Source organism: Plutella xylostella, chromosome 8, assembly GCF_932276165.1.
Source record: "Plutella xylostella chromosome 8, ilPluXylo3.1, whole genome shotgun sequence".
In the NCBI taxonomy this organism is placed as follows: domain Eukaryota; kingdom Metazoa; phylum Arthropoda; class Insecta; order Lepidoptera; family Plutellidae; genus Plutella; species Plutella xylostella.
The window spans coordinates 3,088,921-3,109,169 of NC_063988.1; the positions used below are offsets into that span (position 1 = coordinate 3,088,921).

At 40.4% G+C, this 20,249-nt stretch overlaps 1 protein-coding gene across 1 annotated transcript; it reads right to left on the bottom strand.

The window, feature by feature from the left end:
* Positions 1-12,789: 12,789 nt before the first annotated feature.
* On the bottom strand, positions 12,790-19,959 carry LOC105382525. Its single transcript, XM_048622801.1, has 8 exons — positions 19,820-19,959; positions 19,198-19,258; positions 18,962-19,070; positions 18,685-18,811; positions 18,038-18,169; positions 14,773-14,921; positions 13,265-13,404; positions 12,790-12,900 (listed from the first exon to the last, which is right to left on the bottom strand). Exons 1-8 carry the CDS (start codon positions 19,922-19,924, stop codon positions 12,818-12,820), a joined length of 906 nt encoding a protein of 301 aa, XP_048478758.1. The 5' UTR covers positions 19,925-19,959; the 3' UTR covers positions 12,790-12,817.
* Positions 19,960-20,249: the final 290 nt, after the last annotated feature.

The window sequence follows — 20,249 nt, forward strand, 5'->3', positions numbered from 1 at the left end:
ATAATAAGATAAGTACCTATTGTATTCCTACTTGCAAGTATGATTGCTATAAATATCAATTTATCAATCAAATTAGAGCTTGTTCATCTTTATTTATTAACATTCTATAGGTAGAACATTCTACAGGTAGGTAGGCAGAACAAGTAAATTGTAGTCATGTACATTTACCGAAATAGTTTAGTAAATCAGAATCAGCATGTAGGTATAAATTATATGCGACAAGTACGCCAATCAAGCAATGTGCGTAATAGCAATGTATATTTTCAAGAACGATTCAGTAAATCCCAACTTGAAAGTATACGCGATTAGTACGCACAAATCGTGTATATTTTCAAGTAAAATATTATTTTTTTTCACTTGAAAGTATACAGTGCTAGAACACTATGGGTGCGTTCTGGTCTTGTATAGTTTCAAAACACGCAACGACGTGCGATCCTTTTGTCTAGTTTGTCAGAGAATACCTATAAACTCGTACGCGATTTAGCATTGCCGAAAACAGTGGGGACTCTGAATTATTCTGAAGTGGTAAAACTTCTGGACGATCATTTCCAAACTACAAAATGTGGATTCGCGGAGCGGTACAAGTTTTATGCCGCGACTCAACACATGGCGGAAAGGGGAACACCCAAATATTCCGAAAAACTTTTTTCCGAATTTGATAACCCCGATTATGTAATTTACGAAATATTGCAATACCGATTTTTTTAAATACCGAATTATAATATTCACGAAAATTATAATTTCGAATGTTATAATCACGAATATTGTTATAACGATTGTTAAATATACGAATGTTAAAAAATACGATTACTTTAATATACGAAAAATAAAATACCGATTTATTATAATCACGAAAAAGTCAAATCCCGATCGGAAATATCATAATTCGTGATTTTGACAAAAAACATAAACGTCTTTAAAACTTTAGAACCAAAACCAAAAGATAGGTGCGACGACGAGCAAAGCGAGGAGGAGCGTGTTAGGTGCACATAGATAACGAAAAACAAAGCGGAGCGCAGCGAAGCGGAGCGGAGCGTTTCAAATATAGAGCAAAACAATTGCTAGGATTTTTGTGGTGTTTAAACTTAAAAACCTTAGGACCTAAACCTAAAGATAGGTGCGACGACGAGCAAAGCGAGGAGGAGCGTGTTAGGTGCACATAGATATCGAAAAACAAAGCGGAGCGCAGCGAAGCGGAGCGGAGCGTTTCAAATTTAGAGCAAAACAATTGCTAGGATTTTTGTGGTGTTTAAACTTAAAAACCTTAGGACCTAAACCTAAAGATAGGTGCGACGACGAGCAAAGCGAGGAGGAGCGTGTTAGGTGCACATAGATATCGAAAAACAAAGCGGAGCGCAGCGAAGCGGAGCGGAGCGTTTCAAATTTAGAGCAAAACAATTGCTAGGATTTTTATGGTGTTTAACTTAAAAACCTTAGGACCTAAACCTAAAGATAGGTGCGACGACGAGCAAAGCGAGGAGGAGCGTGTTAGGTGCACATAGATATCGAAAAACAAAGCGGAGCGCAGCGAAGCGGAGCGGAGCGTTTCACATAATATAGCTTAAAAAATATTGTTTTTACGCATTATGCTGCATTATTCATATAACCATTTCTTGTTAACTAAGAAACATTCGGGATTTTGTATTTTCGGAATATTAAAACTTCGGGATTCGTAATTTTAACAATTCGATATAATAAAAAATCGTACTTTTGAAACATCGAAATAATAATATTCGGAAAATTGACTTTCGTCATTTTAATGAATGTGTTGTTTGAAATTTCGTTTATAAACTATTCGTGATTTTCGTTATTCGGAAACTTAAAATTCGGGATTGTGAATTATTCGGAACTATGAAATTCGAAATTTTAAAAATCGTTATTTTCATATTCGTAAAAAAGTAATTCGGAATTATGTAGTGTACCCGGCGGAAAGCATGGCGGAATGGGCGGCGCGAGTCAGGGGACTCGCGATCCACTGCAGCTTCGTCTCTAGCAACCTGGATGAAACGCTACGGGATCGCTTCGTACTGGGCATGGTGTCCGGGCCAGAACGCGACAAGCTGTTCACCATGGACCTGTCGGACCTGACGCTCAGCAAGGCGTTGGCTCAGGCGGAGGGCATCCAGTCGGCGCGGCTAGGAGCTGCGCAGGCGTCGCCAGCCCCCGTGCAGGCCGCATTGCCTGTGCACAAGCTGGCAGCCGCGCGAGGCTCGCGAGGCGTCACGGACGGCGGCAGCCGTAACCAAGACCAGTGCGGAGGTCCTGTGCGTTGTTCGGCGTGTGGTTATGCTGGCCATGAAAGTGTAAATTGCAAGTTTGCAAAATATAAATGTGGCCGTTGTGGCGTCAAGGGTCACCTTAGGAAGGCGTGCCCTGGAAAAAGAGTGAATCATTTTATTGAGTGTTGCTCTGACGATGCCGACGGCGATGATGGTAAGCGTGTTATTTATAATATACGTAGCAGTCGTGGTGAACCTATGCGTGAATGTGTACTTGTGAATGGTGTGAGTTTAAACTTTGAAATTGACACAGGCTCAGCTGTGACTATCATCTCGGAGTTAGTTTATTTAAAATATTTTTCTGGCACTCCGTTACAACACAGTAGTGTATTTCTGCAGAGCTACAATGGTAGCAACATTGTAACTGTCGGAACTCTCAACCTGTCCTTTTCTTACAAGTCACGAACAGCTGATATAATTGTTTATGTGGTTCGCGATGGTGGTCCATCATTATTAGGCAGAGACTTCATAGCTAAGTTCAACTTACAGATATCCTCCGTAAACTCTTGCAATAGTTTGACAGACAAATTAATTGATAAATACCCGACTCTGTTCTCCGATTCGTTAGGATGTTGTAAGGATTTAATTGTTGATCTAAACCTAAAGCCAGGATCCAAACCAATTTATTATAAATCACGGCGTCTTCCCTTTGCCTTAAAGGAGAAAGTTGAAAATGAATTAAACAAATTAGTTGAGTTAGGGATACTGGTTCCAGTTACATCATCAGACTATGCTAGTCCTATAGTACCTGTCCTGAGGCAAGACGGTCGAGTTAGACTTTGTGCTGATTACTCAGTGTCATTGAATAAGCAGTTGATTGTAGACAAATATCCCCTGCCACTTGTGGATGAGTTGTTCACTAAGCTCCATGGGGGGGAGAAGTTCAGCAAACTTGATCTCTCCCGGGCTTATAATCAGCTGGTCCTGAGCCCAGCATCCCAAATGCTAACCTGCATCAATACCCACAAAGGGTTGTATAAGTTTACGCGTCTTGTGTTTGGTTTGTCAAGTGCAGCCGCTATTTTTCAGCGTACCATTGAAAAACTGCTATCGGGCCTAGATAAAGTTCTATTGTTCCAAGATGACATTTTAATCACAGGTACGGATGACACGGAGCATTTAGCTAACAGAAGAAGTTTTTAAAAGGTTAGAAAGTGCAGGGTTTGTGTTACAAAAGGAAAAATGTTCACTTTTTCAAAATTCTGTAGCTTATCTTGGATTCATCGTTGATAAGAATGGACTTCATAAGTGCCCTAGCAAGGTTAAGTCCATCTTACAAGCTAAAATTCCCACAAACGTGTCTGAACTTAAGTCCTTCCTAGGGCTTGTAAATTATTACAGAAGTTTTGTGAGAAATGCAGCTTCCATAATGAGCCCTCTTCATGAGTTGCTTCAAAAAAACGTCCCATGGCATTGGGGAAAACCTCAAGAAGACGCGGTTGCAGCGGTTAAACGTGTACTTTCGTCAGACGAAACGTTGGCCCATTTTAACCCAAACGCCACTCTCATTCTGACAGTGGACGCGTCGCCGACAGGGCTAGCCGCTATCCTGAGCCAGGTGGAGCCGGCGGCGGCCGGAGCGGCTGCTCCCGGCGTGGAGCGCCCCATCGCATATGCGTCGCGTTCCCTTACTTCGCCTGAGAAAGCCTACAGCCAAATTCAGAAAGAGGCCACGGCTATAATATTCGGTGTACGTAAGTATCACCAATATTTGTACGGCCGTTCTGAGCCGTTCATTCTCAAAATAGATCACAAGCCGTTACTTTCGATTTTTAATCCCGACAAAGGCATCCCGGAAGTCACCGCTAACCGTTTGCAGCGTTATGCTATTTACCTATCATCATATAACTTCAAATTAGAATATGTGCCTAGCGCGCATAATGCTGCGGACTACCTTAGTCGGGCTACTTCGTCACAGGATGATTCATCATCGATACAGTTAGATGCTCAGCTGGATAGCAACGTTGATAACGCGACCTATATAAATTTTGTGTATGATGGATGTACCTTCTTAAATTTGCAGGATATTAGCTGTGAGACTGACAAAGACTCCGTGTTATCGGCTATTTGTAAGTTTATTTTGAATGGTTGGCCAAAAGCCGTTACCGACAAGGCTTTCATTCCTTATTTTTCATGTAGGTATGAACTTTCGGTGGAAAACGGCTGCTTGTTAAGAGGTCACAAGTTAGTTGTCCCGTCCGTCTGTCGTAATAAGGTACTGTCTGAACTACATGTAGGTCATCTAGGTTCATATAAAATGAAATCAGATGCGCGAAACCGGTTTTATTGGCCGGGCATGTCAGCTGATATCGATTTGTTCGTCGCGCGCTGTGACGTATGCGCAGCGCTGCGGCCCTCCCCGCCCCGCGCGCCCCTCGCTCCCTGGCCGTTCCCGCCACGCGCATGGCATCGTGTGCATTTAGATTTTCTGGGTCCCATTAACGGTAAAACTTACCTAATCATAGTTGATGCCTACTCTAAATGGGTTGAGCTGTTTGATGTGTCTTCGGGATACAGTTCCCGTGTAGTTATAGACAAGCTATGTGAAGTGATGTCAAGGTTCGGATTGTTTCATACAATATGTTCCGATAATGGATCTTCTTTTGTGTCAGAAATGTTTAAACAGTTTTGTAGTCAGAATGGTATATTACTCGTGACTTCTCCACCTTACAATCCTAGTAGTAACGGACAGGCTGAGAGTTACGTAAAAATAATAAAAAGGGCAATAAAATCTATTGTTTTATCCGGCAGCAACCAACGGGATTTAAGTTCAAAATTAAATGAGTTTTTATTGCAATATCGTAACTCCCACCACAGTACAACTGATCGCTCGCCCGCTGAGGTGTTATTTGGGCACAAACTGAGGTGCCGGTTAGATTTAATAACCCCACACCAATCAATCTCGGCACCGTCAGACACAACACTCGATAAAGTTGTAAGAGATAATCAGTCCTTGCAGTGTAAATTCTATCGTGGCAAGCGTGTAGTGGACTTTAGTATTAATGAACTTGTATTAATTAAGTCATACCACAATCAAAGAACATCATGGATTAAAGGACGTATTGTTGCCAAGTTAGGCAAATTAGTGTATTTAGTGCGTAGTTTAGACGATAATAATGTGATTAAGAGACATTCTAATCAACTTTTGAAAATTCGGGAAGAGGAGTATTACGGTGACGTAAAGTGTTCCAATGCGTCAGAGAACGTATCCACCAGCAGACACACTGACGAGCAGCTGATGCCGCAAGTGCTGCTTCCCGAGCGTACCACACAAGATGTGAGCCAGATGATGACGTCAGCTACTGGAGAACAGGCAGAGGATGAAGGCGCAGCTCGCGCAGGGCCTAGCTCAGATGTGGCCCACACGGAGCACGACCCCGAGCCGTGGGCAGACTGCGAGGCGGCGACCTCGCCCGGCGGGCCGGCAGCGACGCGCCGCACCGACGACCGCCCAACCACTCTGCTTGAAGGACGCTCGAAAAGACCACGTGAACGCGTTAACTATAAAAAGTATTTTTAGGCTAAGGGTGGAGGGATGTTATATTATTGTAGGGTAAGCACCGCTGGTCAGTCGAATAGAGGCATTCAACTCTAATGGTTGTTTCACTTGTCCGCTCCCCACTACGTCACCTCGTCCCGACACACCGTAGCTAACACTTCTAGGTGCAGAGGTGTATGCTGAAATATTGCAAGATGGCTTGATTAAGCAATCTGAAGGGAGCCTACTAGCACAGAATACCATATTCGGATGGATTTTATCTGGAAGAGCGGCGAAAGGTCCTGAGGAACTAGCAAAGGCAAATGTTATGAGCATGCATACATGGGCAGTTCTTCTTTTTAACCTACATAACTTAGTCTCCATCAGTTGTGAAGAAAAAATCATGAGTTTTACAAATATTTATTTATTTATTTATATTTCGGCGTGCATTGTACTAAAAACGCAACGGCTGTACACGTTTACAAAAATATAAATTCATATTTTTGTATTTAAAATTACGTTACAGAGTGGTAAATCCGCGTGACAGAGGAGTATTTCATACGAATCTTGGCTGTCTCCCGCCACTTCATCCTGCGCATATTCGATAATGTTACAAAAAATATATATGACAACATAAAATATTAAAATTTATTTAAACTCCAGAAGATATTACCTATTTAGTAAAACAAAATATATATTTTTAAATGATTTCTGAAATATTTAAAAAAAATGTTGAAAATTTGTCTCTTACTACCTAATGTTTTAGTAGTAACATTCTGTCACGTAGGTTGCCATTTAAAATATTTGTTTGAGCCACTCGTCCTTATTGCCATCGATCTGAGTTTAAGGTCTCCTTTTCCCCTTGGTAAGATTTCTCCTTTGAGATCCAGACACCGCGTATCGGCCACCCGCAAATTGTGACAGGGGGTGCGTGTGTTTATTCGGCGACAGCTTCGTCACGTAGGTAATTGTTAAAATAAAATACAATGAAATTATTATTTTGTTATTTACTCATTGGTAATAACAATTACTTTGAAATCAAAATGTGAATATTACACTTTATGTTACTGTTTAAATGCTTATCGACTTTGCAACACATTTTACCCCTCTGTCACACGACAAATCTGTCACATTCTTACCAAACACTCCAACCTGAGAATATTCATCAAAGAAAAATTGAAGAGAAACTACACGTTTTGGTTAAAGTACGAAGCGAAAGGAACGTCCAATACACTTGCGCTGCAGTAATAAAAAGTTTCGTTAGTGAAAAAGCTAATTTCGTGCTATTGTTCTCAAGAACAGACGATGAATGTGGTAGACTGTTTAATATGGTGGAGAATGATTTATCGGATGTTTGATGATAACATTAAAGTCCTTCCAGCTTCTAAGGTAATTAAAAAAGGAAAGAGTATTTTTTTCAAGTTCTAAGAGCCACTGCTGTATTTTCGAAATATGGCTGATTAAAACTTTAACAAATTACGTAATTTTCATTATGTTACTTAAATTTTAGGTTGCCGAAAATATTAATTGTGCAGATAAACATTATTTTATGTAGCTGGAACAAATTTGTCCTTTAAGTTCCTGAAATACGGATATTTCACTCTCCAGAGGTTCTCAAGTGTGATTTCATTAGTTATACTAATAATAAAGATATCTCCAGTAAATTTTTTGACTAACTTGAAACCATAATGATTTATATGTAAGTTACTAAATTATTATTTTTAAATAAAACTGTTTTATTCCAAAACGCTGCCGCATATTTAATAGAATAACAACTATGTCACATCGTTTACCACTCTGTAACGATTGGTGTCTCCTTGTAGTCAACTTATTTTTGGTCGTTTATATGTTATGTTATAAATAGTGCAACTTTGGAAAAATCATATTAAATTTAGTCATTGATGTTAACGTCTATGCTGTTAATTTTTTACTGTAATAAGTAGCGAAAAAATATTTATAGCAAAAACAAGCTTAATTTTAGCTGAAATTGTGACAGAGTGGTAATAACTACTTAATAAATATTTTGTTATTACTAAAAATCCATTCTTTCATATGTTTTCTAAAATGGTATTTTGTTTATTAACGTATCAAAAAAGTTTCATTTTAATCGACGAAGACTATTTCGTTAAAATAAAATAAAAGATTCTGTGACGAAGGTGTAATTTTCTTTGCCTTATCCACGTATTATGTTCTGAAAATCTTGAAAAAATACTTAAACTTCGCGGCCAACCACCTTTTTCGATAGAATAGAAATGTAGCTATCATAAAAATTATAAGAGTTCACCAAAAAGCTAAAGTTATTTTTTTCAAATTCGGGATAATTTTTTATCCATTATGTAGGTTAAAAAGAAGAACTGCCCACTGTACAAGTGAAAGAAGATGACTTATTGAAGAAGTTTTGGGAGATGGAAAATGAGCCTAACACAATACACAAAGAGATGACCAAGAGTGAGAAAAGGTGTGAAGAGATTTTCGACGCAACGACAGTGAGAGATGATGAAGGAAGACTGGTGGTAAGGCTACCATTTACAACGGAGGATCCTAAGAGTCAATATGGTAATTCAAAAGAGATAGCTATCAAGAGACTAGAGATTTTAGAGAGAAAACTAAAGAGAGAACCTAAACTGAGAGAAGAGTACAATAAAGTGTTTGAAGAATATTTGAGTTTAACACATGAGAAAGGTGAATGAAAATGAGCTTGAGAATCCCAAGGCAGTCTACTTGCCTCACCACGCCGTAGTGAGAGAGGACAAGGAGACCACAAAGGTAAGAATCGTCTTTGATGCTTCGAGTAAAGGGACTAATAATGCCTCGCTGAATGACGATCTGCTCGTAGGTCCGAAGCTGCAGCAAGACTTGAGACACATACTAATGAGATGGAGAAGACACAAGGTGTGCATCGTCGCGGACATTGTGAAGATGTACAGGATGGTCCGTGTGGCTGATGAAGACACCGATTTTCAACGAATAGTTTGGAGATTTTCATCGGATGAGTCACAACCAATACAGCACTATAAGCTGTTACGGCTAACTTTTGGAACAGCATGTGCGCCATATTTGGCTGTTAAATGCCTACAGAGACTTGCTAAGTTAGAAGAATCTAAATATCCGTTAGCGGCAAAATTAACAAGGCAAGATTTCTATATGGACGATCTAATCACGGGAGCTGAAACAGAAGATGAAGTTATGAATATATACAATGAGATGAATGAACTATTGAGATCAGGAGGTTTTGAGCTACAAAAATGGAACAGTAATTCAGAGACAGTACTACAGAAGATTAGGAAAACAGAGAAGACAGGACAGGAGCAAGAAAAAGGATCTGATTCAATCAAACTAAACAAGAGTATAAAGGTTCTTGGAGTGAGTTGGAATAGAGACGCTGATGGTTTCGAGTACATGTTAAAGTTACCAGAGCCCACAGATTCGATATCAAAGCGGCAAGTGCTTTCTGATGTCGCAAGATTATATGACCCCTTAGGCTGGATCGCCCCTGTCATAGTTCTGGCGAAAATTCTGATACAAAAACTGTGGCAATCGGGTCTAGAGTGGGACGATAGTTTGACTGAAGATCTACTGACTGAGTGGCTTGCATATCGACGCGGGTTAGTAGATTTAACACAGCTAAAGCTACCGAGATGGTACAATGCTACTCAAAACTCGAAAATCGAGCTACACGTGTTTTCGGACGCTTCGAAGTCAGCTTTTGCAGCAGCAGTGTATGTTAGAGTGATAGACGAGTGCAACCAAGTACATGTACACCTGCTGACAGCAAAAACCAAAGTTGCCCCCATTGAAAAGGAGATTTCGATTCCCCGCCTCGAGCTGTGTGGGTCAACGTTGGCAGCAAAACTTATCAGCGAAGTGTCGCAAGTGATGGAAATACCTAAAGAGGATTTATATGGCTGGACTGACTCCACCATCGTTTTAGCATGGCTTAAGGGAGGCTCAAGTCGTTGGACGACTTTTGTGAGCAACCGAGTGTCCACGATATTAAACATCATGGAGTATGAGCAATGGGGCCATGTATCGTCGGAGACAAACCCCGCGGACTGCGCTTCGCGAGGCATGCAACCACATGAGTTGCTACGAAACTCATTGTGGTGGAATGGGCCGCAGTGGCTTTCTGAGCCTAACATCGAGAGTGATGGTACTAAGGTTGAGGACACACACGAGGAGGAAAGAGTCAAGGCTTTAACTGTTTTATCAAAGATAGATGAAGAAGAATTCGTTTGGACAAGATTTTCGTCATTATCGAGAATGCCAAGAGTACTAAGTTATTGCAGAAGAATTTTGAATTTAAAGATACCAGAAACCGAGAGAGCTAAATTAACAAAATTTGTTACAGTAGAGGAGACAAATGAAACATTACTTTGTTGTGTTAAAGAAGTTCAAAGGCGAGAATATAAAAGCGAGATAAAACAGTTAAAGACTCGAGGATGCGTTCCTAAAAAGAGTACGAGTAATTTACGTACTCTTTGCCCTTTTCTTGACGAAAAAGGAACATTAAGAGTTCAGGGACGTATAGCACAATCAGACGCATGTTATGACACGAGACATCCAATAATTATGCCTGCTAAGGATCACCTTACCAAGCTCATAATTGTTGATGCTCATCATCAAACTATGCATGGAGGTCCTCAGATTATGTTAAACTTTCTAAGAGCAAAATTTTGGATTATTCATGCCAAGGAACAAGTCAAGAAGGTTTATCGAGAATGTGTTATCTGCTTAAGATATACCACCAAGAAGACAACTCCATTCATGGGTCTTCTTCCTGAGGCGAGATTAAAACCAAGTAAACCATTCAGGTCTACTGGAGTGGATTACTGTGGTCCTATCAACATAAGATTTTCACCAGGCAGAGGAGCTAAATCGTATAAGGGCTACATATGCCTCTTCGTCTGCATGGTTACCCGAGCAGTTCACTTGGGCTTCCAAGACTGACTTAACTGCTAAAGGTTTCATAGCAGCATTCAGGCGTTTTACTGCTCGGCGAGGCCATTGTCAAGATTTATATAGCGACAATGGCACTAATTTTGTCGGAGCTGATAGAGAGATGCGAGACATGTTCAACAGTGCAAAATCATCACTGACGGAGGAAATTGCTTCGTTACTTACCCTGGAGCGTACAACGTGGCATTTTATCCCTCCCCACTCCCCAAATTTTGGAGGTTTGTGGGAGTCCGGCGTACGTAGTACAAAGACGCACCTGCGTAAAGTAGTTGGGAATAGTACACTTACCTATGAGGAGATGTCGACAGTTCTGGCGCAGGTGGAAGCGTGTCTAAATTCACGACCTATTTCCGTACTTAGTGACGATCCAAGCGACCCTCTCCCCTTGACACCAGGCCACTTCTTAGTAGGTGAACCTTTGTTAAATCTAGCTGATGATGATTATACTAAGTTTAATGTTCAAGGATTAGACAGATGGCGCTTAACGCAAAAAATTGTAAATGATTTTTGGAACCGATGGTATAAGGAGTACTTAGTTAATTTAAATCAACGGTACAAATGGATTACTAAAAGTGTTGAGCCCGAGATAGGAGATATTGTTATCCTGAAAGAAGACAATTTACCCCCTGCTAAATGGGTACTAGGTAAAATAATACTTAAACATACTGGGCCTGACAATATTACTCGTGTAGTATCAGTGAAATGTAAATCTGGAGTGTTCAAGCGTCCAGTAAGTAAATTTTGTGTAATTACTAAATAGTTAAGTTAAATAAATTGATAATTTCTTAGAGGCTATTTACTTTAAAGATTGTCAGTTTATGTCGGTTGTTAAATTAGAATAGTTAATGCTGAAGCTGGCAATTTCTACTTGTTATATTTAGTATTGTTTAAATGGTTAACATTTTGTTGTCAATATCTGAGTTTAAGTTATAAGCTAGAACTAATACTTACCTACCTGTTACAGTGAGCAATGTTATGTAATGGTGGGCGGCTAGCAAATACTTACGTTTTAAATAACTAGACGTATTATTATATTTTAGAGATACCTATTTCATTGTTAATACGTTAGGAATTTAGGATGTTGATACTAAAATGTGTTTTGCAGTCGTTAAGTTTATATCGAGTTCGTTCTAAGATATAAATTAGTTCTAAGTCTAGAGGTTTACCCTCTTATTCATAGAAAAGTTACAAGACGTTTTAACTAATAAACTGTTTTGTCCCTTTCCGACAAAGAACAATTTGTTCTTTGACAGAGAGGGACAAAACAGTTTATTAGTTAAAACGTCTTGTAACTTCTCTATGAATAAGGGGGTTAGTTTGCATTTATGATCTGATATTTTAAATGTACCTACTTAAGTAAGCGTCAATTCACACGTACCACAACCACACCACGTCGCAGCGACAAAATGTGGTCAAGCTGTGGTTACGTGTGAATTGTGTGACAGCGGCTTTTTGCAGTTGCGTTGTGGCAGCGACAAAATGTCGATGTGGTTGCGTTGTCGCTGTCATTGCGATGTGGTAACCACGTCGTCGTGTGCAGTTAATACGGAAAACAGGTTGCCGCGGTGCCGCAGCCGCGTGGCGGCGTTGCCGTTGCGATGTGGTTGCGTTGTGGTTGCGATGTGGTTGCGATGTGGTTGCGATGCGTGGTCGTATTACACAGGTGGTCGATAACAACGGCAAAATGTGGCACGTGTGAATTGGATTATTCATTGTCAATACAAAATATACGCCCGACCACATCGCGTGGTTGTGGTGTGGTTGTGGCTGTGGTGTGGTTGTGGTACGTCTGAATTGACCCTAAAAGAACTAAGTTCTTGGTGGGCGGAATGTCTATGGTTGTTATAATGGATTCCAGCCTAAAATAAATAAAAAAAAAACATGGCTGTCAAGTTGTAATCTGCCGCCCCGCTTATGATCGCATTATGAGTGTCTACCTATCTATACATACAGTCCACTTACCAGTTTAACATTTCTTATTAGACGCAAATAAAGATTCATACAGAACGTGACAGAACGCACGTTGTTTGAGTTTAAATAATCCCAGCAAGTAAAAGCCGACCTTATCATCCTATCAGTATTATTATAGTCAAAACTCTTAATCCTATCCGTCGTTTGGTTCCTCTGAGGTGTTTGAGTTACCGAAGATGTTATTACTAGGCTTCAGCTTGTTTATCCGGGGATAATCTGGAACAATTTACGTAGGTAGGTACATAGTTATACTTATAATAGTTGTTAGTATATTATAATGTTAGTTAGGTAAGTATAAATTAGGCGGATACCACATCGCACTGCGTTGTGCCGTGTAGGTCGGCTAAGATTTTTTAACTAGTTATAATTAATAAATCCTCAATGCCAATAGACTACCCTAAGAGCCGGCGCTAGAGCTGGCAGTTTGTTCGTCATCGTAAAAGGATTCGCCAATCTCACGATTGCCTAGGGTGCACCTACCCCTCGGCACACTTGCAATATAGAGTCGTAGTCGGCAGCAGCGCTCATAAACTTCGTTTATCTAAAGCTAGAGTGATCCCTGCAGCAGCCAAGTACTCACCGCACTCCGTGATATAGCGCATCTTCAGGATAACCTCCCTCAACAAATGCTTGAGGATCGTCTTCAGCTCATGTTCCACCAGGTACTTGAACCTTGCCACGTGCTGCTGGGCTTCACCGTCCACGGCTGCGGCCGGCTCGCTGGAAGTAGACCTCTACATGTGGGGCAGAAATGACAAATTGCCCCACCCTGCCCTTATGTGGCATGTCCATAGAACAACGCGGACTCGGGTGTACCCTCGGGAAGCGTCATAGCGATCTTTCTTGATACAAAAAAGTCTGCCAGTTTTTGCGGGGGGAAATTTTACCGTTTACCTTGATTATGTCTCATGGGACATGTCATTATGAGATTTAATTCCTAGCAATAAGGGTTATGTGAAGAGACATTTAATTATGAACACAGTATCGTCATTCTTTCTTGCCATGGATGTAACAATTATCGATAAGCGTTATCGATGAATTCGAGATCATATGTTGGAAATAATAATTTTAAATTAATTAAAATATGAAGCATTTATTTGTATATAATTAAAGTTTTTTCTTAAAATGTATAGAGTGTAAAAAGTCAACCATATGATTATTTTTTTTTGCTTTACGACTAAAATGTTTTTTTTGCTCCATAGAAACTTGCTTGGATTTTTACATCTTGAATTGTCCGAAAGCGATGACCAAAAAATATTCAGAATGACCCCCTAGTCAACCCTGTCGGCTTAAGTTCACCACTTTTGTAATATCTCGTATATCATAGCAATTTTTTGAAAAATAAAATAAACTATGTGTAACCTCCTTTAACTATGACCTTTTTGTCGATAACCATATATTTACATACCGCGGTACATCACTATGGCATTTTTCTGACATTGGTTGCTAGGCAACGTCTAATAACAATAAACCATGACCGAAGACGATCAAATCTGTGAACAAATCCGGAAATCCGAATATTCTATGCAATCAAGCTGTCATTTAGTATGTAAACAAGTCATTTTACATGAAACGAACGCTTTGCCAACTAGATTGATTCTAGTGAAAATTGAGACTGCAACTAGTTTTTGTAAATCGGTGGGCCTTTCTGGCCCACTACCCCGGCAGAGGGGAACGTCTGCCTATTTCGTCTCCAGACCATTCATACTCAATGGGCATGTCCATTGACCTCTATTATAATATTTATATGTGATAAGTCATAATGCGCGTGACGACAGTCAAGGCAGAGGGAAACGAGTACAGTTTTATTAACTTCTTGACGGTATCAGCAATCAGTCCACAGTCCTCAGAATGATGACGTTACGCTGGTACAGTGTGCGGAAAAGAAACCTGCTGACCCTTGTCAGAGTGACAATGCTACCTTGAGAGCTAATGATTGAGAGGGTTCAGGTTTCAGTGTCCCACACTGTACTTGGTAGTGTTTGGATGAGCAATTGAGCATGTATGACCAAGGAAAAAGTGAGTTGCGCTCAATCCAAGCCTGTACATCTGTGTGGTCTACAGTGACTACTGATGATGATGGCTTACCTCATTTCAATGTCATTGAAGTACAACTTGTGCTTTTGTTTCGAATTGTAGAGCATGAGGCACATATGCGATGTTATTTCATTGAACGTTAGGTGAAAGTTACCTCTCTTGGTTTTTTGGTCAAATTTAACTTCAAATTTATACGTTAACTGTAATAATGAAAAAATATTATTTTCTTAAAGGTAAAGCCAAAACAAAGTAAGTATTTAGTAGAACATATAGAGCGAGAGGTTTCAAGGGGGTGTCATGCGTAATACATGAGCTTCGACAAGAGGAGAATACAAGCTGCTCGTTTAAAAAGGAAACTAGATTGATGATAGCGTCATACAACGTGAAAACCCTAAGAACAGATGACCGAATGGAAGAACTTCTATATGAGTTAGATAAAATCAACTGGGATGTGGTCGGACTGTCTGAGGTCCGAAGACCGGGTGAAGAATGTCTCAAACTCAGCAATGGACATACAATGTACTACCGAGGATCCGACACAGACAAACACGAACATGGTGTGGCTCTCCTTATTAATAAACGGCTAAACAACAACATAAAAGAAATAAACTCGATCTCCGATAGAATTCTGTACACCATACTGCATATTAGTAAGAAAATTACCTTAAAAGTCATTCAGGTATATGCACCCACTAGGTCTGCTGCTGACGTTGACGTAGAACAATTGTATGAGGATATAAGTAAATGTATAAGAGATCACAAAACCACATATACAATTGTAACAGGTGATTTCAATGCTAAGATCGGGGTAAGAATAGACAGCTCAGAGAATGTATGTGGAAACTTCGGATATGGCAGTAGAAACGAAAGAGGATCCACACTTGTTAATTTTCTGGAAAAAGAGAAGATGTATCACATGAGCTCATTTTTCCAAAAAAGACCAGAAAGAAAATGGACATGGATATCACCAGGTGGAAGGTACAAGAATGAGATCGACTACATATTCAGCAGCCACAAATGCATAGTACAAGATGTAACGGTTTTAAACAGCTTCTGTACTGGAAGCGACCACCGTCTCATCCGAGCCTCTGTACTAATAAATACAAAACTTGAACGATATGCCACAATAACACGTAAAAAGCCCAAGGTGAATCCCATAAGTTTAGTGGTAAACAAAGAACCATATCAGAAGCAGATAAAAGAACAACTGAAACATGTGGACATCAAATCCAGTACAGATACACTTCTCAACTATCTTAGCAAGACCCTTTGTGATGTAGCAAGACAGCTGCAACCAAAGAACACAAGCCGGTCACAGAAGTTACAAGACCAAACTAAAAACCTGCTAGAGAAAAGAAGGTCTTTGTTAAAACAAGGAAAAAGCCACACAGACTTATTTAAAAACATCTGCAAGGAAACACGAAGGCACGTCGAAAAGGATCTCGAGGTATATCGCGAAAGAGTAGTACAGGAGATCATTAATAAGTATAAAGGTCCTAAAGTATTTAGAAAAGCTTTACAACCTGGTACACAGCAAGTCACCAAGCTTAATGATGAACAAGGGAACCTAGTCACTGAAAAACAGCAGCTATTACAAGTTGTAGAGGGTTATTACCGAGATTTATACAGGTCTAGGAACCCTAAACCACAAATACCAGTGACGCGGAAAATAACAAACGTTGGATCCGAAGATGTGCCAGAGATCACAGAAGCTGAAATACAATTCGCCTTGAGCAAGATGCACAATGGAAAAGCCCCTGGTGAAGACGATATCATAGTAGAAATGGTAAAAATGGGGGGTGATCCGGTCATACAGTTTCTGAAAGAAATCTTTAACAGGTGTCTAGAAGAAGGTCGAATACCTGAAAAATGGGAAAGTGCCACTGTCATCCTGTTATTCAAAAAAGGAAACAAATCAGACCTTAACAATTACCGACCCATCAGTTTGTTATCCCAGCTCTACAAACTACTGACAAAAATTATTACCAATCGTCTGACAAAAAAGCTGGACTTTTACCAACCAGTCGAACAGGCCGGCTTCAGAAGCGGATTTAGCACCATGGACCACCTACTATCTATGAGAGTAATAATCGAGAAGGTTACAGAATATCAGATACCCTTATGGATGGCATTCATAGATTATAAGAAAGCCTTTGATAGTGTGGAGTCTTGGGCAGTCATTCAGTCTCTGCAAAATGCCAGAATTGACCACCGCTATAGGCAACTCATAGAAAATATCTACCACAACGCAAGCTTAAAGGTAAACCTGCCACCAGAAACGAATCCAGTAAGGATAGAGAGAGGAGTAAGGCAAGGTGACACGATCTCTCCGAAGTTGTTTACACTGGTGCTTGAGGATATCTTTAAGTTGTTAAAGTGGGAAAATCGGGGTCTTAACATAGCAGGAAACAGGCTGAATAACCTAAGATTCGCTGATGACATTGTCTTGTTCTCGGACAACCCACATGACCTTGAGACCATGATACAAGAACTTGGCGATGCTTCAGGGCGGTTTGGGCTTGAGATGAACTTGGACACCATGGACATCAGAATAAACCAAACCGTCATAGAAAGGGTAGAGAAGTACGTTTATCTTGGTCAAGAAGTCGTCATGGGAAAGAAAAACCAGACCAATGAAATTGATCGGCGCATAAGACTAGCGTGGGCAGCCTACTCCAAAATTGAATTCGCTCTAAAGATGAACATCACGGCTGAGCAGAAAGCTCGTATACATGACCAGTGTATCCTACCTGTGCTCACATACGGGGCCGAAACCTGGGTTTTTACAAAAGAGATTCTCTCCAAGCTCAGAGTGGCACAAAGAGCAATTGAACGCAAGATGGTAGGAGTGACACTGAGAGACCGAAAGAGAAATGAATGGCTCAGAGAACAAAGCAAAGTCACTGACGTCATCAAACGTGTAGCGAACCTGAAGTGGCAATGGGCTGGTCACGTCGCCAGAAAACATGGCTCGTGGTGCAAAACGCTGCTGGAATGGAGACCGTATGGTGAGACACGCCCTCGTGGTCGTCCACAAATGCGATGGACCGACGATATAAGGAAAACATCTGGTAGCAAATGGATAGAGATAGCCCAAGATCGAGATGAGTGGCATAGACTGAAGGAGGCCTACACCTTTCAGGTTGAAAACGGCTGAGAAGAAGAAGAATAGAGCGAGATTATTATACTCGTAATGATTGAGTAGCTAAGCGTGGCCAGTAGGTCTAATTTCGTTACTTTTCATAGACACTTTCCGGTAAAATCTGGTGTGACGGCAGTGCATAAACTAGAAGGGTAAGTAGTACTTATAACTGACCCTCACGCCACTGAAGCCGACGACTGTTTCAACGACCCTCCTGTTGAACCTTGTGTCGAGGAAGTCGGTTGCCATAGACCGTCGGTGCAGCGAGTTCAAACCTTGTACTGTTCCACTGGTTAATGATATTCTCTGAAAAAAAATTGCTACAAACATAAATAATATTTTTTTTTTTATAAACAAACAAAAAACCCGACTGCACGCTAAAAAGATGAAAACAAGCCCCAGTGTTAATGGAAAGTATCGCAGGCGGGGACCAGCAGAGTGTTCACCATTTAGCTGAATGTTACTTAGATAGGTAGAAAGGTACCTTGTGTGGCGGTCAAATTGGCCCCGCCTGCGATACTTTCCATTAACGATGGGGCTTGTTTTCATCTTTTTAGCGTGCAGTCGGGTTTTTTGTTTGTTTCAACGACTTTTGAAAATTGGTGAAAAAATATAGTAATATAACTAGTAATATTTTTTCACCAATTTTCAAAAGTCGTAGAGCAATTAATGTTTTTCAGAATTTCCTCCCTGACTAATTCCGTTTTGGCATAACTGTATGTATACCCTTTTAGCAACATCCTGTATGGATATGGATGGATTCCGTTGTTAGTGGGTAGACAAGACAAGTATGAGAATAGACTCCTCCCTGCAATACGAACCATTGCATTAACCGTCGTGATGGTGAAGTCTGGAAGTTCCAAGACTCTCGGCAGCCGCTGCCTCAACGTCTTTATAACATTGTCGGTGTAGTTGTTTGTTAGCCCGATACGATCGTTGTCAAACTTTCTAAAATATTAAATAAAATTAATTGTAGGTGATTGTTAGCTATACTTATTGGAAAGAATCATGATCGGATGCTTGCGGAGTATCATAATATGAATTATTCGTTTTATGGTTTTGGTTAATTTAAAAGTTATGAAACATTTTAGTGCTTACTGGTATCTGTCATCGGCTAAATACTGAGGTCCGTGATACGCGTAGTAGTCGTTGAAGTAATCTTTAATCCACTCGTTTAGGTCATTTCTAATTTTGTCCTTCAAATTACCTAAAATTCGGTCCAGGTTATTATTTTTGTTTAAGTAGGTAGTTAAAAAAGCTTTATGTAAGGTTAACATTACAGGAGCTGCAGCTTTTTTTCTTACAAACGATGTAAGTACTTAATCTTTACTCACGTATTACGTTTGCAGTCAATGTTATCGTTTCAGGCTCTTTATTTGATTCATTATCGTCATACTATAAAAATAAATAAAATAATACAGATTAAAGCCTTCCATTGTCGAAATATACAATAACTAGCTGTCCCCGCGCGCTTCGCTTCGCCTTAAAAAGTTTTCCCGTGGGAATTCCAGGATAAAAAGTAGCCTATGTTCTTTCCCAGGGTCTAGACCATATGTATACCAAGTTTCATTCAAATCCGTTCAGTGGTTTTGGCGTGAAAGAGTAACAGACAGACAGACAGACAGACAGACACAGTTACTTTCGCATTTATAATATTAGTTAGGATATACCTCATCTAGAGACTGGCAAACAGCCAAATAAGGGCATCGATGTCATCGTCATCGTCACCGATACGCCAAGAGTTAACTAAGCACGCTCCCCCCCCCCCCCCCGACTGCCGACCCTAACCTTCATACTTCTCTCGCCATCGACTCAAGTTTAAATCAGCGAGCGCGGTTAAAGGTTAAGTCCCAAGACTATTCAAAGCATTGGTTTGACGTCCTTGTACCGATAACGAACGACCTTATTGAGGCAGTTAGCCGGTTTAAGTTTTTGAATGAGGTTAGCAACTGATACCGTGAGCCTGACGTTGTGGTCGTCCACTTGCAGCAGGTCCTGGCCGCTGGACTTCATGAGCTCGGCGCGCAGTCGGCCGGCGTCCAGCCGCAGCCGCGCCACCATCGTGCACCTCACGTCTTGCAGGAGGAGACTGGAACATCAGATTCAGGTATAGTTTATACTCAATATCTTATTTACTCATGAGCAATGAAAAAGTTATAGTGACATATGAAACGCCAATGGCAGGTGGAGCTTTTTCATTGCACGGGAGTAACACATAGGCCAATAATATTGGTCATTTGTTGGTCATAATTATATGAATCTGCTAAGAATTGTAAGATTGGTCGGCCCACGACCACGGCCTGTCAACCACTAGGTATCGGCTAGCTATTTATGATAATTGATAAAACAGAATGCTGAAGAATGTAACAGTACAGTATAGATACGT